The sequence below is a fragment of the Astyanax mexicanus genome, chromosome 2 (assembly GCF_023375975.1).
Source record: "Astyanax mexicanus isolate ESR-SI-001 chromosome 2, AstMex3_surface, whole genome shotgun sequence".
Lineage (NCBI taxonomy): Eukaryota > Metazoa > Chordata > Actinopteri > Characiformes > Acestrorhamphidae > Astyanax > Astyanax mexicanus.
The window spans coordinates 1,575,247-1,591,346 of NC_064409.1; the positions used below are offsets into that span (position 1 = coordinate 1,575,247).

General features: G+C 36.6%; 1 protein-coding gene across 5 annotated transcripts in view; it reads left to right on the forward strand.

The window, feature by feature from the left end:
* Positions 1-16,100, forward strand: part of cacna1c (calcium channel, voltage-dependent, L type, alpha 1C subunit) — a 326,406-nt gene that overhangs the window by 200,389 nt on the left and 109,917 nt on the right. For all 5 annotated transcript variants that reach the window (XM_049473023.1, XM_049473030.1, XM_049473038.1 and 2 more), the window contains one exon: positions 2,660-2,799. In XM_049473023.1, the coding sequence (XP_049328980.1) occupies positions 2,660-2,799 (140 nt within the window). The remainder of the gene's footprint in view (positions 1-2,659; positions 2,800-16,100) is intronic.

The window sequence follows — 16,100 nt, forward strand, 5'->3', positions numbered from 1 at the left end:
TAGTAGAAATCTGTAAAATCTAAGCCTCCTGTAAATAAACTGAAGAGCTTTACTCACCCAAAGAAACAGTTTTCAGAAGAGAAATCTGTGTAGATTAACATCCAGCTCTCGTTTTACTTTAATATATACTCAGCGGTGAGACCTGTTGAATTAGAAGGAAAACATGGCGACACCCCTGTTCCTTACTATTGTTACATAATGCGGCATTTGCTTAATGTTATAGTAGCGCTTGTGGGACAAATGCGGGAGGGAGTATTTATTTTAACCTTGGAATAGTAAATAAAATGTGAATTATTCCTGAAAATAAGCACTGGAACATTCCTTAAAATCCTGTAGCATTCAATTCAATCCTAAATATTCCAGTAATAGCTTAAAAAAAGCTTTTCTTTAAAAACGCATTAACCCAAAAACCATATATATATATTTTTTAACATTAATAGCTGAAACGTGTTCCTTTGAAGTTGTGAAATATACCAATCCTGCTTAAAATAATTTATACATTTTTTTTTACCTTTAAAAAATTTTTTTATACTATTTTCATTGTCATTTCCACCTCCGGCATGAAGGATGTTTCTGTATATGTTTGCAAATCAGTCCATCAATAATACCACCCTCCTGCAGAGGCACACTGCTCAGCCCAGTCACCTCTCCTTCTTCCTGCCCCGCCCCTAAACCCATACATCACCCAGTGCCCCTTCCAAACTACTTTTCACATTTTTTTTTTTAGCATTTTTCATATTTGAGCTGATTGTGTAGTCAGATAAATAGCTAAGCTATTTTATATGATAGTTTATATGATAAACTGTGTCGATGTGATGTTTTTTATTTCGTGAATAAACAGCATTGATAGGACAGTGTGGATCTGCAGTCGTGATCAGGAGGAGTGGGTGGAGATGGATCTGGATCAGTGAGTTTAGGAGATTAGGAGTAGTAGTGGTGGGATGCTCTTATCATTAGTGCATTAGTGCAGCGTAAGGGAGCTGAATCAGATAACGAGCATCTCGTACTCGTCCAGTCGTGCAAATCTACGATCTGCCCAGATCTGATCTATATGTAATGAGGATAATGTAAAACGGGTTGCCAGATGCAGGATGAGAGTTACTCCTATCTGGATGAGAGGGGTTTGGGTATAGACTGGTGTATCTGTCAGGCTGTGTGGAGATAACGTCTGCTGTGTATGAGATGAAATTGAGTTGTAAAGTAGAGAGTGTGTGTGTGTGTGTGTGTGTGTGTGTGTGTGTGTGTGTGTGTGTGTGTTATAATCCCTCTCTGCTCGAGTGTAAGTGCAGGTTTGAGGCAGAGCTGAATGAACTCGTATAAATCTCAAATTCAGCGCATTTTATATACCACCAGTCCTCAGTGTGTCTTCATCATCATCATCATCATCCGACGTATCGTATCTCTGAGGAGGCTACTTATCGCCGATTCTGTACTGTAAATGTGTGTGTGTGTGTGTGTGTGTGAACTGGATAGAGCAAAATATATAAATAACCAGAGAATAAGCTAAAATGCTAAAAAAAGGACATGTTCCCAATTTGTATTTCTTTCTGTCATTTTACTACTTTTCATAGGTAATAACTATTAAATAACTATTAAATGGCATATTTAAACTCCCTTTAATGCTGAAATATTATAATTATTATTTAAACTCAAATATGTTCCATTCAATCTTGGAGTATACCACTAAATACCAGATCATTCTAAATCACCCTGGACTTTTCCATTCTTCAGTGTATCTTAATCATCCCATATGAATTCAGCTATTAAAAAAGCTAAGCTAAGTTTAGGAAACAAAACTGTAATTCTTAAAAACTGTTTATTTGTGTGAGTAAAGCACTTCTGTTTATTTACAGTAAGCTTAGATTCACAGATTTCCATTAAAGCTGGGTGCAGCAGCATTAGCATTAGCATTAGTGGCTAATCCCACCTGACAGCGCTACACTAATGAACCAGTGTTCCAGTAAGACAGAGCGATATCAACTTACAAATTACCCTGGACTTTTCCAGTAATTGCTGAAATATTCCTTTAAGCTTAAATAATTATTGAATTCTTGAAATGTTTCATTAAATAGTGGAGTATTTCTTTACATCCTGGAGTATTTTAATATTTTTTTTTGGATTTCATTTAAGCACAAATATTTATTTATACTCTGGTGTGCTTCATTAAACACTGGAATATTGCTTTAAACATCAGATTATTGCATTAAACAGTGGATTATTTGCAACTTGCTTTCTAAAATAGTTAAAAACTCATAACCACTGTTATCTCTGTATTATTGACATGCTTTTGCTCCTCTCCTGGGTTTCTCTGTGCTAATTTTGTGTCTTAAAATGTATCTACAGACAGTTCTTATGTGCATTTAATTTGTTTATTGTGCTTGTATGTAGTACAGTGTAGTAATATTTTATAGTAAAGTGTATTCGTGTATATTGGAAGGTACTTATAAATAAAACGATATTAATACTGTTGTTATATTGGTTAAATAAGTGCTGCAGGTTGCTGTAGGTGTTAGAACTGTGTCTCCTGAGGGTTAAACAGAGGCTGAATATATAAAGACTGGTTGGAGATCAGATTCCTCCTGAAGTAACTAAAGATCTGCAGATTGGAGGAATAATTTCCTGACGGTGTTTTCTCGTCTCTGTTCTTCTCTCTCTGCAGGAGCGAGTGGAATATCTCTTCCTCATCATCTTTACAGTGGAGGCGTTTCTGAAGGTGATTGCTTACGGGCTGCTGTGCCACCCCAACGCGTACCTGAGGAACGGCTGGAATCTGCTGGACTTCATCATCGTGGTCGTGGGGTGAGTGAGAACCTTCATATCTACCCTTTAACTCATATACAACTCTGAAAACATGAAGAGATCACTTCAGTTTCTGAATCAGTTTCTCTGATTTTGCTATTTATAGGTTTATGTTTGAGTAAAATGAACATTGTTGTTTTATTCTATAAACTACAGACAACATTTCTCCCAAATTCCAAATAAAAATATTCTCATTTAGAGCATTTATTTACAGAAAATGAGAAATGTCTGAAATAACAAAAAAGATGCAGAGCTTTCAGATCTCAAATAATGCAAAGAAAACAAGTTCATATTCATAAAGTTTTAAGAGTTCAGAAATCAATATTTGGTGGAATAATCCTGGTTTTTAATCACAGTTTTTTTTTTCTTCATGCATCTTGGCATCATGTTCTCCTCCACCAGTCTTACACACTGCTTTTGGATAACTTTATGCTGCTTTACTCCTGGTGTAAAAATTCAAGCAGTTCAGTCAGTTTGGTCAGATAATGATGTTATCACAATACTGTGGGTCTAAATAGCTAAATAGCAACAGTGCTTCTGAATATATCTACACTGATGAGATGTCCATCGCTATTTTGGCAACACAGCAGTGCACAAACCCAACTTTTACATCAACAATAAACAGAATAGTAAATAAAATAACATTGCTGTTCCCGTAAATGAGCTGCTGGAGCTCCTTCACAGCGTCAACCAGCAGCTCAGTTTCCTCTGCTGAGAAGAGTTTGTTGGACACGTCCAGGTAGCTGCACCGTTACAATAGCAATCCACCAAAGACAGAGCTCACCTGATCTACTCTTAAAGGGAATGATGAGCAAGTGATGCGCTGATTGATTTATTTCAGGTTTTGAGCCATGCACTTGTACTTTTCCTGTTGTTACGATAGCAAAGACACACTGACACACTCTAAATCAAGCTACATGGTGCACAACAGCTGATGGATCGTCTATAGATCAATAAAATAGGGCCCTATTCTGTATATCATATAACACCCTCCTAGTTTATATTAGACGTTTTTAAATTAGAAGTCTAGTAAAAAAAAGTACAGGGTGTAAAAGAGCCTTTAAAATGCAAAGTGTTGAATAATCTGATTAATGAACGCCTGTATCCTCACAGTCTGTGCTGTGTGGCCGAGTGCAGTGGAGTTATATGGGGGAAATTTAAGTGTGTTTGCAGATTTGCAGAATAGTGTTATCTTCTCGATGACTTCAGCACCTTAGAGAGCATGCATATGTCCTGTGATATGGCCCTAAAAACACAATAATTCTACCTGCTGTCAGGAAATGTACTTTTTGTGTGTATATTTGCTTTATCAGCAAGAAGAGTCTTGAAACGCATTTGTTAGGGACCCTATATGGATAATACTCAGCAAATTGTAGCATGGTTTCGTTTGGAATAAGGTGTGTTGTGGAAATATTGGGCCCATTACATTTATTTGAATTATAATGCATTAAATTTGAATTATAATGCATTCAATTTGTCAGACGCTTTTTTCTAAGCCCAGTTAGCACTGGGTTGACATGTACCCATTGGTTTTGGCTGGTGAAGACCTGTTGTTCTGGACCATCTGTAGTGCTTTTATGAATTAATTGTTTTGCTGGTAGAACCGACAAAAACTTAAACAAAACCTCTGCTCGGAGGCAAATCGGGGATCTCTCAGCTTTTGTACAGTTTGCACAGTGTAAACTACTAAAAGATGCTTGCCAAGCTGTGGCCTACGGATTGCAGATGCCTGGCAAATATTTGGCATGCTAGATATCTGAGCCAGTCGGCGACTGGGAGTCAGGAGCAACAGCTACATAGCCTACACCCAAAATAAAGAAAGGTCCAAAACACATCTATACATCTATTGCACTACCAGAGCCCTTTATGAAGAGTTTGAACACTTTCTGTCCCCCTGTTATATGAGTAAATGAGTGCTAAACATTAGAGGGAGCTCACGAGTGAGTCCTTTATGAATAGGGGTGAACAGAGCTAAAAGCTAAAAACTTTTTTAAGTTAAAAAAATAGCTAAAAACATTTTAAGAGTTCAGAAATATAAAAATATTTGGTGGAATAGGCTTGGTTGGTTTTTAATCACAGTTTTAATTACATGCATCTTGACATCATGTTCTTCTCCTCCGCTAGTCTTACACACTGCTTTTGGATAACTTTATGCCTTTATACTCCTGGCGCAAAAATTAAAAATTTTAGCAGTTCAGTTTGGTGGTTTGACGGCTTGTGATCATCCATCTTCCTCTTGATTATATTCTAAAGGTTTGTAATTTGGTAAAATCAAATAAATGTATGTTTTTTTTAGTGCTCTCTTACTATTTTCCAGATCTGCTGCATGATCTACAGTTTAGGGATTTAAAGTAGGGATTGTTTTTACTTCTAATGAATCAGTTGAAGCTGTTTGATGGTCTTTTTTGGGAGTCCAGATATGAGTGCATTACTGAAATCAATCCTACTAGAAATAAAGGCGTGGATGATTTCTCCAGGTATGATTTAGACAGAAAATCGCTGATCTTGTTGATGTTTTTAATGTGATAAAACGCTTTTAGGCCTCTTAAATCCAGATATGCAGCTAGTCTGTGCCTCTCATTGCTATTCCCAAGTAAAATAATAATTTAATATCTTTATTCAGCTGCAGAAAGCGTTGGTTCTGTACACTAAGTCCTCTCGCTGTCTTCATTACGCTCTGGAGTTTGGCTGGTTCTCGTGAGGTGGACAGTTTTAACTAGGTAGTTTTGTGTTGAGCTGGATCATCAGGGCTTGTGGCAGGTTGTATTTTGTTTTCTGCTTCAGGAGGAACATCATCATCTGCTCTGTGCTCTCCTGACTTTAGAGACTCTGTTATCCTCCCACTTCAGGTCCCTGAATATGGAGGTACCTAAAAATCTGAGTGTCTACATGCACTGTAAACTCATTATTTGTCTAAACTCAAATACAAAAAGCCTGTTTTACATAAAAATTGGATGTGTCCAAACAATACTTTTTGAAAAATAGAATAAAATGAAGACTGTTGCTTTATTCTATAAACTACAGACAACATTTCTCCCTAATTCCAAATAAATATATTGTAATTGTAATTGTAATTCAGTGCATTTATTTGTTCTCAGACCTCAAATAATGCAAAGAAAACATTTTTTTTTCTTTTTTCATGCATCTTGGCATTTTCTCCTCCACCAGTCTTACACACTGCTTTTGGATAACTTTATGCTGCTTTACTCCTGGTGTAAAAATTCAAGCAGTTCAGTTTGGTGGTTTGATGGCTTGTGATCATCCATCTTCCTCTTGATTATATTCCAGAGGTTTTACATTTGATAAAATAAAAAAAAAAACTAATTTTTAAAAACTCATTTTTAAGAGGTCGCTAATTTTTTCACAGAGCTGTATACATATGTGAACTTATTGAGTTTTACAGTGTAGTGGAAACCACAGAGTCATCTAGCAGGATGTTGGAAGTGTGAGTCTAACATTCTCTTTGGTGGTTTGGTTTGATGGTTGCTGGAGGAAATCATCTGCTCATCTTACAAAAATTCTCAGAGATTTATTACCATTGGTTAGAAGGCTGACCTCAGTGGTGTCATCCACCAACCACAAACCTCAGGAACTTTACAGACAGTCACTGAAGAGTTATGGCACCATGGTGTTAAAGAAGTGCTCTAGTCCACAAACAGAACTTTAGTGTAGATCTCTAGACAGTTGAGATGCTGTAGCATGATGTTCTTGGCGAAATTTACTCTCTAGTAGCCAGATTTAAAGGACACAATGAAATAAAATTTTATTTTTATTGTGTAACGGGAGCCAAACTCGGGACAGACAAGCGTGGATGCCAAAAAGTTAGTTTATTAAATCAGTAATTCAGCAAATAAGAGTAATCAAGAACAGGCGGAGCGAGAAAAAATGGCAGCATAAATACACAATGGTAAATACACAAATATGGGTCAGAACTGAAAGAAGCTAACAAACAAAGGGCTAAGATGAAGAGTAGACAAAATGGCAAAAAGGGTCGACAACAAAAGCGCCGAAACACAAAAGAAATGCAAGGCTACCATAGTAACATAGGTTCAATACGAAAGGAAAGAATAAGAAAAGTGTGTGTGAAAGAGAGTGCTATTTAGTCCAGGTGAGTGCAATCAGTAGGATGGGGAACCGGATCGTTGTTGGGTCATGTGATCCGGCATGTCCAGACCCAGAGGAAAATTTTATCGCTTAAATGTTGCTCTATGATGTCTCAGGAGACATATTTGTGATTCTCCCTTGTCTCATTTAGATATCAACTTTGTCACAGATGTTTCTCCTAAAATTGCCTAGGAGAAATAAATTTAGAGATTTTCTGAAATCAGATTTTTTATGCTAAATTGTGTAATTCATGTTCTGCGTTGTTTAGGTATAGTCTATTCATTTCGGAAGCTTCTTCTTGGACAGATTTTTTTTCATGGTCTACTTTTATTTAAGCTTTTCTGTATTTAGTAAACTATTACTGTTAATTTTTTTTATCAAATCTGAGCACAATGTAAGACTGTATTGAGATCTGTAGTAAAACTCAGGAGGAGATGCATGTGAGATTATGGAAGTCTTTGTCTGAGGAGAAACATCTGAGCAGCAGGAGATTTAAAGTAAAATCTCTCTTGGCTTGCCTTCTAATCTCATATCTGTCTAGGAGAAACAACAGAGACATTAAGGAAATCTTTCCTATGGGGAGAGTTGAGTGCAGGTGTACTGCACCAGGATACACTGCCAGTCACTTCTGGTCATTTTTTAGATTGTCTAATTCTGTATTTTGTGTGTTTATATCTGAATTCCGCTTTTATTTCTTAATTCCATGTTTCTGTCTCTGTTCTCCACATTGTGGAAATCATAGGGCCCTAGATATTTGCTTTTCTGTTTACAGAGGCCAGGGCAAAAATCTGGGATTTTGGTTGAAGACTTTCTCCAGTGATTTGTTAAAAAATATTGTTTTTTTGCTTGTTGATCACAATGATACTTTGGTGTAGATGGATGGTAAGAGTAAGGCTGTGTGCAAACAGCAGCTAAAATTGGTCCAGAAATGATCTTTTGCGTCATAATTTGACACAAATACAGATATTTTATCTGTGTGGGAGAGTGAACGGCAAAAATACAAGCAAAATCTGACATTTTCAGTCTCTATTTGGGTCACTTTAATATGTGGTATTGGAATACGATATATATACTCTTCCATTCATGGCAGTTTAAATGAGTCTGACCAGAAAGATTGGAGTTCAGGTGAAGTTTAAATCAAGGATAAGGGGAAAAAGTAAAATTAGTACACAGGAAAATGGACGACAGCAGTGAATGAAGATTTCAGTGGTGCAATAATGAGGTAACAGATTTCTACTGATGTTTTTTGTTTCAATAATTTTCACTGGAATTACCTGAAAGCTTCTTTGAGGCTAAAGAAGATAAAACTTAACTTTAAATAAAGCAGTGCTCTTTTATAATGTACTGCTGTAGATCACAGAACAGTCAAACAATGAACATCCTAAAATAAACACTGGATTTGGGACACTTTTATCTGCTGTGTGAATCCAGTCTCTGAGTCTGGGTCTAAAGCTTTTCTCAGCCTCTGTTTCTGGAAAGCCTGGTAACTTTCGTTTTAATAATGGTGAGACGTTCAGGGCAGAGGTGAGAGAGTTAAGGCCTGGACCAGAACTGATTTTAGGGCATTTTTATGTGGTCGTTGTTTAGGAGAAGCCCAAAATCTTCTGTAGGCCTTTACAAAATCCTGTACTTGGGTTTTTACAGGTAATTAAGGTCTTAAATTGTCTTAAATTTACTGTTAATTTGCTGTAAAAGTGTTAAAGTTTCAGAAACCACATACTAACTTTGGCTTTTAACTTTATGTTAGCTCTGTTCTGCATCACAACGGAACAAAATTAAAATAAATGGATAAAAAATGGGAAACGTTAAGTTTTGATTTCCAATACAATAAATAATTTTTTACGAAAGAACTCATGACTACATTTTTTGGTCTTAAATTATATTTATTAGGCTCTTAAAAAGGTCTTGAAAAGTATTCAATTTGACTTTTAAAATGCTGTTAGCATGTATGTGAGTTCTTTTCTTACTTCTGAAATCTTACTACTGAATCAAACTCTGTTATATTTCTTCTTATCGATTCATTGTTTTAATGGTCTAAAAGACCTTTGAACTTCCTCAGCTGGTCATCTGTTATCAGCTTTTGTATTAGTAATGATTCTTCCACATATGAGTGAAAGTATTCATACCCTTTGAACTTTTTTTAAAGTTCATTTTGTCACCGTGCAACCACACACCTAAATGTATGATTTTAGTAGTAATTGTGAATTGGAATTATACATTTAACCAGCTCTTGAATCAGCAACAGAATCATGCATTTGATTGTAGTTATGCTGGTTAACATGGAGCATGGAGTCGGGCTTTTGTTGGAGTATCTGTCTTTCTTGTATTTAGTAGTAAGAGTTGTGTGTTACCAAGTGTTACGAAATTGCCAGACATGCATGAACCCAGACTCTGCAGAAGACTTAGGTTTATTATTTGGAAAAAATAAGTATTTTGGCTAATATTTTTGGAGTACTCATCACTGCTGAGGTAGTCAATCAAATGTGACTATTGATTGGAGTTCACGTTAGCATATGTAGCATGACTGCGTTAGCCAGCACATTCAGATCACTAGGTAACCTTGCTAAGCTAACTAGCTCTCTTAGATACACCCTGCATTCTAATCCCAGATGCACACAGATCACTGATATAAATTTAAACACCAGCCTCTATTAAGCTCATCTGGTGGTTGTGATACATTGCCTGACTGTATTAGCTATAGCCAATTAGCTTTCCTGTTCAGGTGTCCACCTTTAGAGCTCACTGCCAATATTCACTCTTGTTATATTCCTTTTTTGAGACATGCTGAGGCTTTTTAAGCTGTGTAGCAGCTGAGGTTTAAGGTTTCAGCTGAACCAGGGGTACGTGTTGGGGAACGAGCAGCAGGAGGAGACAGAGGACAAAACTAACACCAACACACAAACTGTAAAATAGGAACGTACTGCTGAAGCTATGTTGACAAGAGCTGCCAGTGCTTTAACTCAACAAGTTTCCTTAATATCTGATGATACATACTGATTATTTTATCATTTACTACTGAAAATATATTACTTAATGGTCCTTTAACTTTATTAACTGTCAAGCTTTTAACCACAGAATTAGCCAGAATTAGTTGGCTACTAGCATTAGCATTAGCTTTTTCTTCTTTTTCTGATCCTCTTCCAACATAAGCTCCCCCCTCCTCTAACTGAGCTTTACAGCAACTACAAAACAGGGATAAAATAAGAGGGAATTCACAGCGGTTTGTTTGCTAGCGTTTGGAAATTTCAGCGGGATCAGTTTTGTGTTAGCCGTCAGCGCTAACAAAAACTCTGAGAGGCTTGACCCTGGCTGGCCTATAAAGAGCTCATGATTATTTAATGCTAAGAGCCTTTCCGTACTGGCGGCCGGTCTGCACGTTCACAGAGGAGCATTAAAAGACTCAGAGCTTTGTTAGCACAATTCATCAGACTCCTATCAAAAATTCCCCAGTGGAAGGTCAGCTTTAGCAAACCTAGCCATAATTGAATTTAATCGCTGGAGCTTAGGCTGTTATTGCTAACGCTGGTTATTTGTGAGGGGAATGAGCGCGGTGAGGAACAGCAGGCAGGGATAAACAGGGAGTGAACTGTTCGTGTGATGGCTGATGTCACAGAAGCTGATTTTTTGATAATAATGACAATAAGTGTTTAATTTTTGATCATGGCAGGAAGCTGTAGCTGTTTGTGGCTGTTTTGTACAGCAGACAGAAGATGAGCAGTGTAGTGAGCCGTGTCCATTATTACTACAGACCTCCGAACTTGTATCTTGATTTAGATTTTCCAAAGCTGAACAGCTCCATCAAAGCCTTACATCACAAAAAGCAATGAAAACCTTGAATGCAGTGGAGTAAAGTAGTGGATATATGTTCTCTATAGTGATTGATCATGGTTCTCCATCTGGTAACCGGTTGGACGAATCTGGGTTTGACGGTTTTCAGGAGAATGGTACAGGTCTGACTACATTATGCCAAGTGTAAAGTTTGGTGGAGGGGGGATCATTATAGCATGGGACTGTTTTTTAGGGCTTAAGCTTAGCCCCTTAATTCCAGGTTCCAAGAACAATTTTATAGACACTTTCATTCTCCCAACTTCGCAAAAACAGTTTGGGGAAGGGCCCTTCTTGTTCCAACGTGATTGATTGAGCCAGTGACCTGATAGAACACCTTTGGAAAGAATGAGAACAGAAAAAAAAAAATATATATATATATATATATATATATATATATATACAGTTTGTATATGCATTAGAATTTTCTATATTTCAGTATAAATATTATCTAAAACATCATCAGATTTTTACACAAGTCCTAAAAGTAGATGAGACAAATGAGAACAAAATATTATACTTGCTCATTTAATTATTGAGAAAAAGGATCCAATATTACATATCTGTGAGGGGAAAAAGTAAATAAAGCTCTAGGATTAGCGGTTAGTTTGAAAAGAATATAAACAAAGAGTTGTTGATGCTCATCAGGCTAGAAATGCTAACGAAACCATTTCTAAAGAGTTTGGACTCCACCAATCCACAATCAGACAGATTACATTGTAGAAACTGTTACCCTCCTCAGGACTGGTAGATGTTCCCATATCTCAAATGACCCCAGTGTAACTTCTAAGCAACTGAAGGCCTCTCTCTCACATTGGCTAATGCTAATGTTTATGAGTCCACCATCAAACGAACACCGAACAACATTGCTGCTTGTCTGCAGTTTGCTAAAAATCATGTGGACAAAGTGTTCACAAATTCATTGTATCTTAGGGCAAATTAACTCATTAAAAATAGTCATGCAAACTTTGATGCCTTTAAATATTACAGGAAATTAAAAGGCACTACTTTAATACAGAGTTTAAGCTGACCATACTTTTTTATTATAACAGCTCTGCCCTTCACATTTTGTCTTTCATTTCCTCAGACTTATCACCTGTTTCTGATCATATTAGCTTATTAGCTTGATCACCTTTAGCTCCTCCGTTCCTGCAGCTAAAATTTACGTAGAGAACAGATTGAAAGTGTGGATTCCAGCAGAAATCGAGCAGCTGTGGAGCTTTTTTAACTTAAAGAAGAATCCTGAGAGTACAGCGTACAGTACAGAGTCTCAGAGAGACTCCAGAGAATAGGTTCAGGCTGTAATTTCAGTATGGATATAAAGAATGCTGCATTTTTAGCTTCATGGAAACTTGGCTTCTCCACAGTATTCCTTCACCACCTCTTCTGGCTCTCCACTTGCTGCGTCTGCTAAAAGAGGAGGTGCAGGTGAAGGCAGTTTTATCTTCAGTGCATGGTGGAACCAGTGCAATAATCATCACAAAAACCTGTTTAACTGATGTGAAGATATGTCTAAGATTATTATAATTACGGTAGTTTTCGTATTATAAGGCGCATTATCAATAAACATCTATTTTCTGGTCTATTTTTAAATATAAGATGCATTGGTTTATAAGGTGCATTAAGCTCCACTAGGAAGGAATAGGGGTCTCGCCATGTTTTTATTTAGTATTTAATAATAATACTTACCTCTGAATGGAGCTAAAAGACAGCAAAAAGAGCTAGCGCTTAGCACGGTTAGCAGCTAATGCTAACCTTAATACCTGACCGATTTTGCAGGTTTTTCACCTTATAGTGAATTATAACAATATTACTGGACTTTAGATGTTTGAGAGATTGTGCTGCTCACTGTTTGTAGGTGTTGCCATCGACGAATCTTCATAAGGAACTGAAATGTACGAGATGTAGTTTTGGGGATTTTTTTTTTGTATTTTTCGCACTTTAAGATGCACCGGATTATACGGCGCACTATCAACTATAAACGTCTATTTTCTGGTCTATTTTCGTACATAAGATGCACAGGATTATAAGGTGTAATAAGCTCCACTAGAAAGGAAAAGGGGTGTCGCCATGTTTTCTGTAATTCTAAAAAAAAAAAAAAACAGGAACCCTAAGAGTTCTGGTAACCCAGGGTGATATTAGCTAGCGGTTTGTCCCACGTAGCTTATTTTAACACAGTAAACACGCACCACTGAATGCCGAAAAAGCTAGCACTTAGCTTGGTTAGCGGGTAGTTCTAATGCTGCTCCAGTAGTGCTAGCCAGGGTTAACAGCAGGCTACAGAACAAAAAATACTCAACTCTGAATGGCGAAAGAGCTAGCGCTTAGCATGGTTAGCAACTAATGCTAACACTGCTCCAGCCTTTACGTTACTGAAACTCCTGTATAACTCTGTACTTCAGTGGAGTGGCTTTACTGCTCCTTAATACCTGACTGATAAGGAGTACTGACGATTTTCAGAAAAATGTTAAGTGTGCAATTTAGTGCAAAAATATGATAGTTTTGTCCTGAAAAAAAAACAGGGTTATTCCACCAAATATTGATTTCTGAACTCTTAAACGTTTCTTTATGAGTATAAACTTGTTTTCTTTGCATTATTTGAGGTCTGAAAGCACAAGCCATCAAACCAAGCTGAACTGCTTGTTTTTTTTTATTTGCACCAGGAGTAAAGCAGCATAAAGTTATCCAAAAGCAGTGTGTAAGACTGGTGGAGGAGAAGAACATGATGCCAAGATGCATGAAAAAAAAAACTGTGAAATATTGATTTCTGAACTCTTAAAAGTTTCTTTATGAATATGAACTTGTTTTCTTTGCATTATTTGAGGTCTGAAAGCTCTGCATCTTTATAGAATAAAACCTATAAATAGCAAAATCAGAGAAACTGATTCAGAAACTGGATCTACCCACTACTTCTAATTTTACAGAGCTTTTAAACAGCAGGCATTTAGTTAAGGCTAAATGGTAGCTGAATTTTTTGATTGTTCCCTCAACACATGTTCTGTTCAGCAGCGAGAGTGGAGAACACGCTGGACGATGTTTAAACTAACGTTCTGAGATGCCTACAGGCTCGTGTCTCACCCCCACTTTGTGCAGTCAGACCGCATCTCTCCATTTCCGCTGCCTGAATACTGACAGTTGCTAAAACAAGTTAAAATCACGGCGGCGGGCAGCAGAAGTACGGGCAGAGAGGGCAGAATCAGCGCTCCAGGACTGCTTTAAACACACTGACTCAAATATATTGAGAGCAGCAGCCGCTCTGACATCACTCTGACATATATAAATACACACCAGGAGAACCTGACTGCATTAGACAATGTGTTCATGATGTCATAACCCTGAAAAATGCTCTAGCACAAAGTCTGTGGTCCGGCTTCACTGATAATTTTAAAGTTGTAACTTAAAGGTGTCTAAAATCCACTTGTTCTTGTTGTTTGTTAAAGAAAATATTCAGAAAAACGAGTCGATCAGGAAAAGCACCGTGTCTACATCAACCCGTGAATTAGTATTCATGGCCCCGCCCACCTCGGCTCAGGACCACCCACAGACAGAGCAGAGCTGAAGCCGGGCAGCGACGCCGTCTCGTCAGATAGGAGATAACTAACAGCGCTAGGAACAGCATGCAGTTCATTCCTGTGTTATTTGTGCAAATAACACATCAGTGTTTATATACTTTACCCAGTAATTCAGAGCTAAGATACAAATGGTTAGAATTAGTCTATGGAGGAAAAACACCACCAGCCAAATACAATTGAGATAGATAGGTGTTTAAAAACAGTTTAGAACAGTTCTGTTCACACTAGTCAAAAGTGGATTTTTACTTTCTTGACCTGGAGTACCCACCTCTGTGTGTAAGTATCTATAGGTTTAAATAGGATCTCCGGTGGATTTGGTGTTTTACTCTGAGAGACTCTAAGACTAGGTCAGTGGCTGAACTGCACTTAGCAGGGCACTATTACACATGTTATAAAGTAACATATGACATTGCAAAGACTGTTATTAGTGTAAAAAATGTCTTTAAAACTTTACAACGTTTCTAACTGTTGTCCGTCTCGCCGGTGATGCAGTGCTGTTAGCCAATCAGAGTATTGCTGAGTATTGTTTTGGTTCAATTTAGTTCTGACACTTATAAACACAACAAATATATATATATATATATATATATATATATATATATATATATATATATATATATATATATATATATATATATATATATATAAGCTATCTAACCTAATGCCTGGATGAACTGCTTAGAAATATAGACCTATTAATCTTTTTTATTCATATCCTCTTGAGACCCTGCGTCCTCGTATGGGGACATTACATTTCTGCTTCTGTGCTCCACCTGTACTTTTATATTTTTTTTAAGCATTGACCCATTGGCTTCATATGGAGACACTATCCGTACTATCTAGTGGTCACATGATATTACACTCAATTGTTTAAAAAAAAAAACAAGATGTTAAGAATCCCAGTCTAAAGTTTCTATAGCCAGTCCAGACAGAAACATAGGCTTGGTGAAAATTTTATTGAATTTTATGTTAAAAACGAGTTTATTTACTAAGTGTAGGAAGCTAAAATTTAGTTTTTGGACGAATTGGGTCCTACTGATCACAAATGTCAAGGATAAATGTTATATGTTAAAATAAACTGCTGTCCCTATATGAGGACGATGTTTTTGTACAAGAAGTTGTTTTTTGCGAGAACAGTTTAGTTTTTATACTAGTTTTAAGTCCTACTAATCTTAAACAGCTAGAAGAAAGAAAAAATGCACATGAGTCTGGGTCTCAGGAGGATATTGCATCATTTTAGTGCAGTAACCTAAGAAGTCTAAGTTGCAAAATGATGATATTTATGTTCAGTTGTTCCTGTACTCCTGGTTTTGCAGTAGGAGTGAATGTGTGGGTTATTGCAGTAAAACTCCAAATCTAATGTAACTTGCGTCAGAGCTCTAAGCTTTTGATAGAATTAAAGTTCACGCTAGACTGAAAGCTCTCAGCTTTCTCTCAGCACTGAGAGTCTGTGTGAACAGATCTATCTGAATAAACTTTTTTTTTTTTTTAGCTGGTTTAATTATTAATACTATCAAATCTTTATGTACACTGCAAAAATGATCTAATTTTCTGGCATTAAGTCTATTTTTTTAGTAAGAATTGTAAGTGTGAGATTTTTTTATTTTATTTTAGAATATCCTCTTAAGAATTTTCAGAAATTAGTTCTTAAGAAACAATTGCTTAAAAAAAAAGTTAGATTATTATATTTTGGCTACTTAAAAAGACCAATACATTACAATAAAAATACTAAAAAAAATGGATTGATTTATAATAAACAAAACTGCTATAACTAACTAGCATTTGCACATGAATAAGACT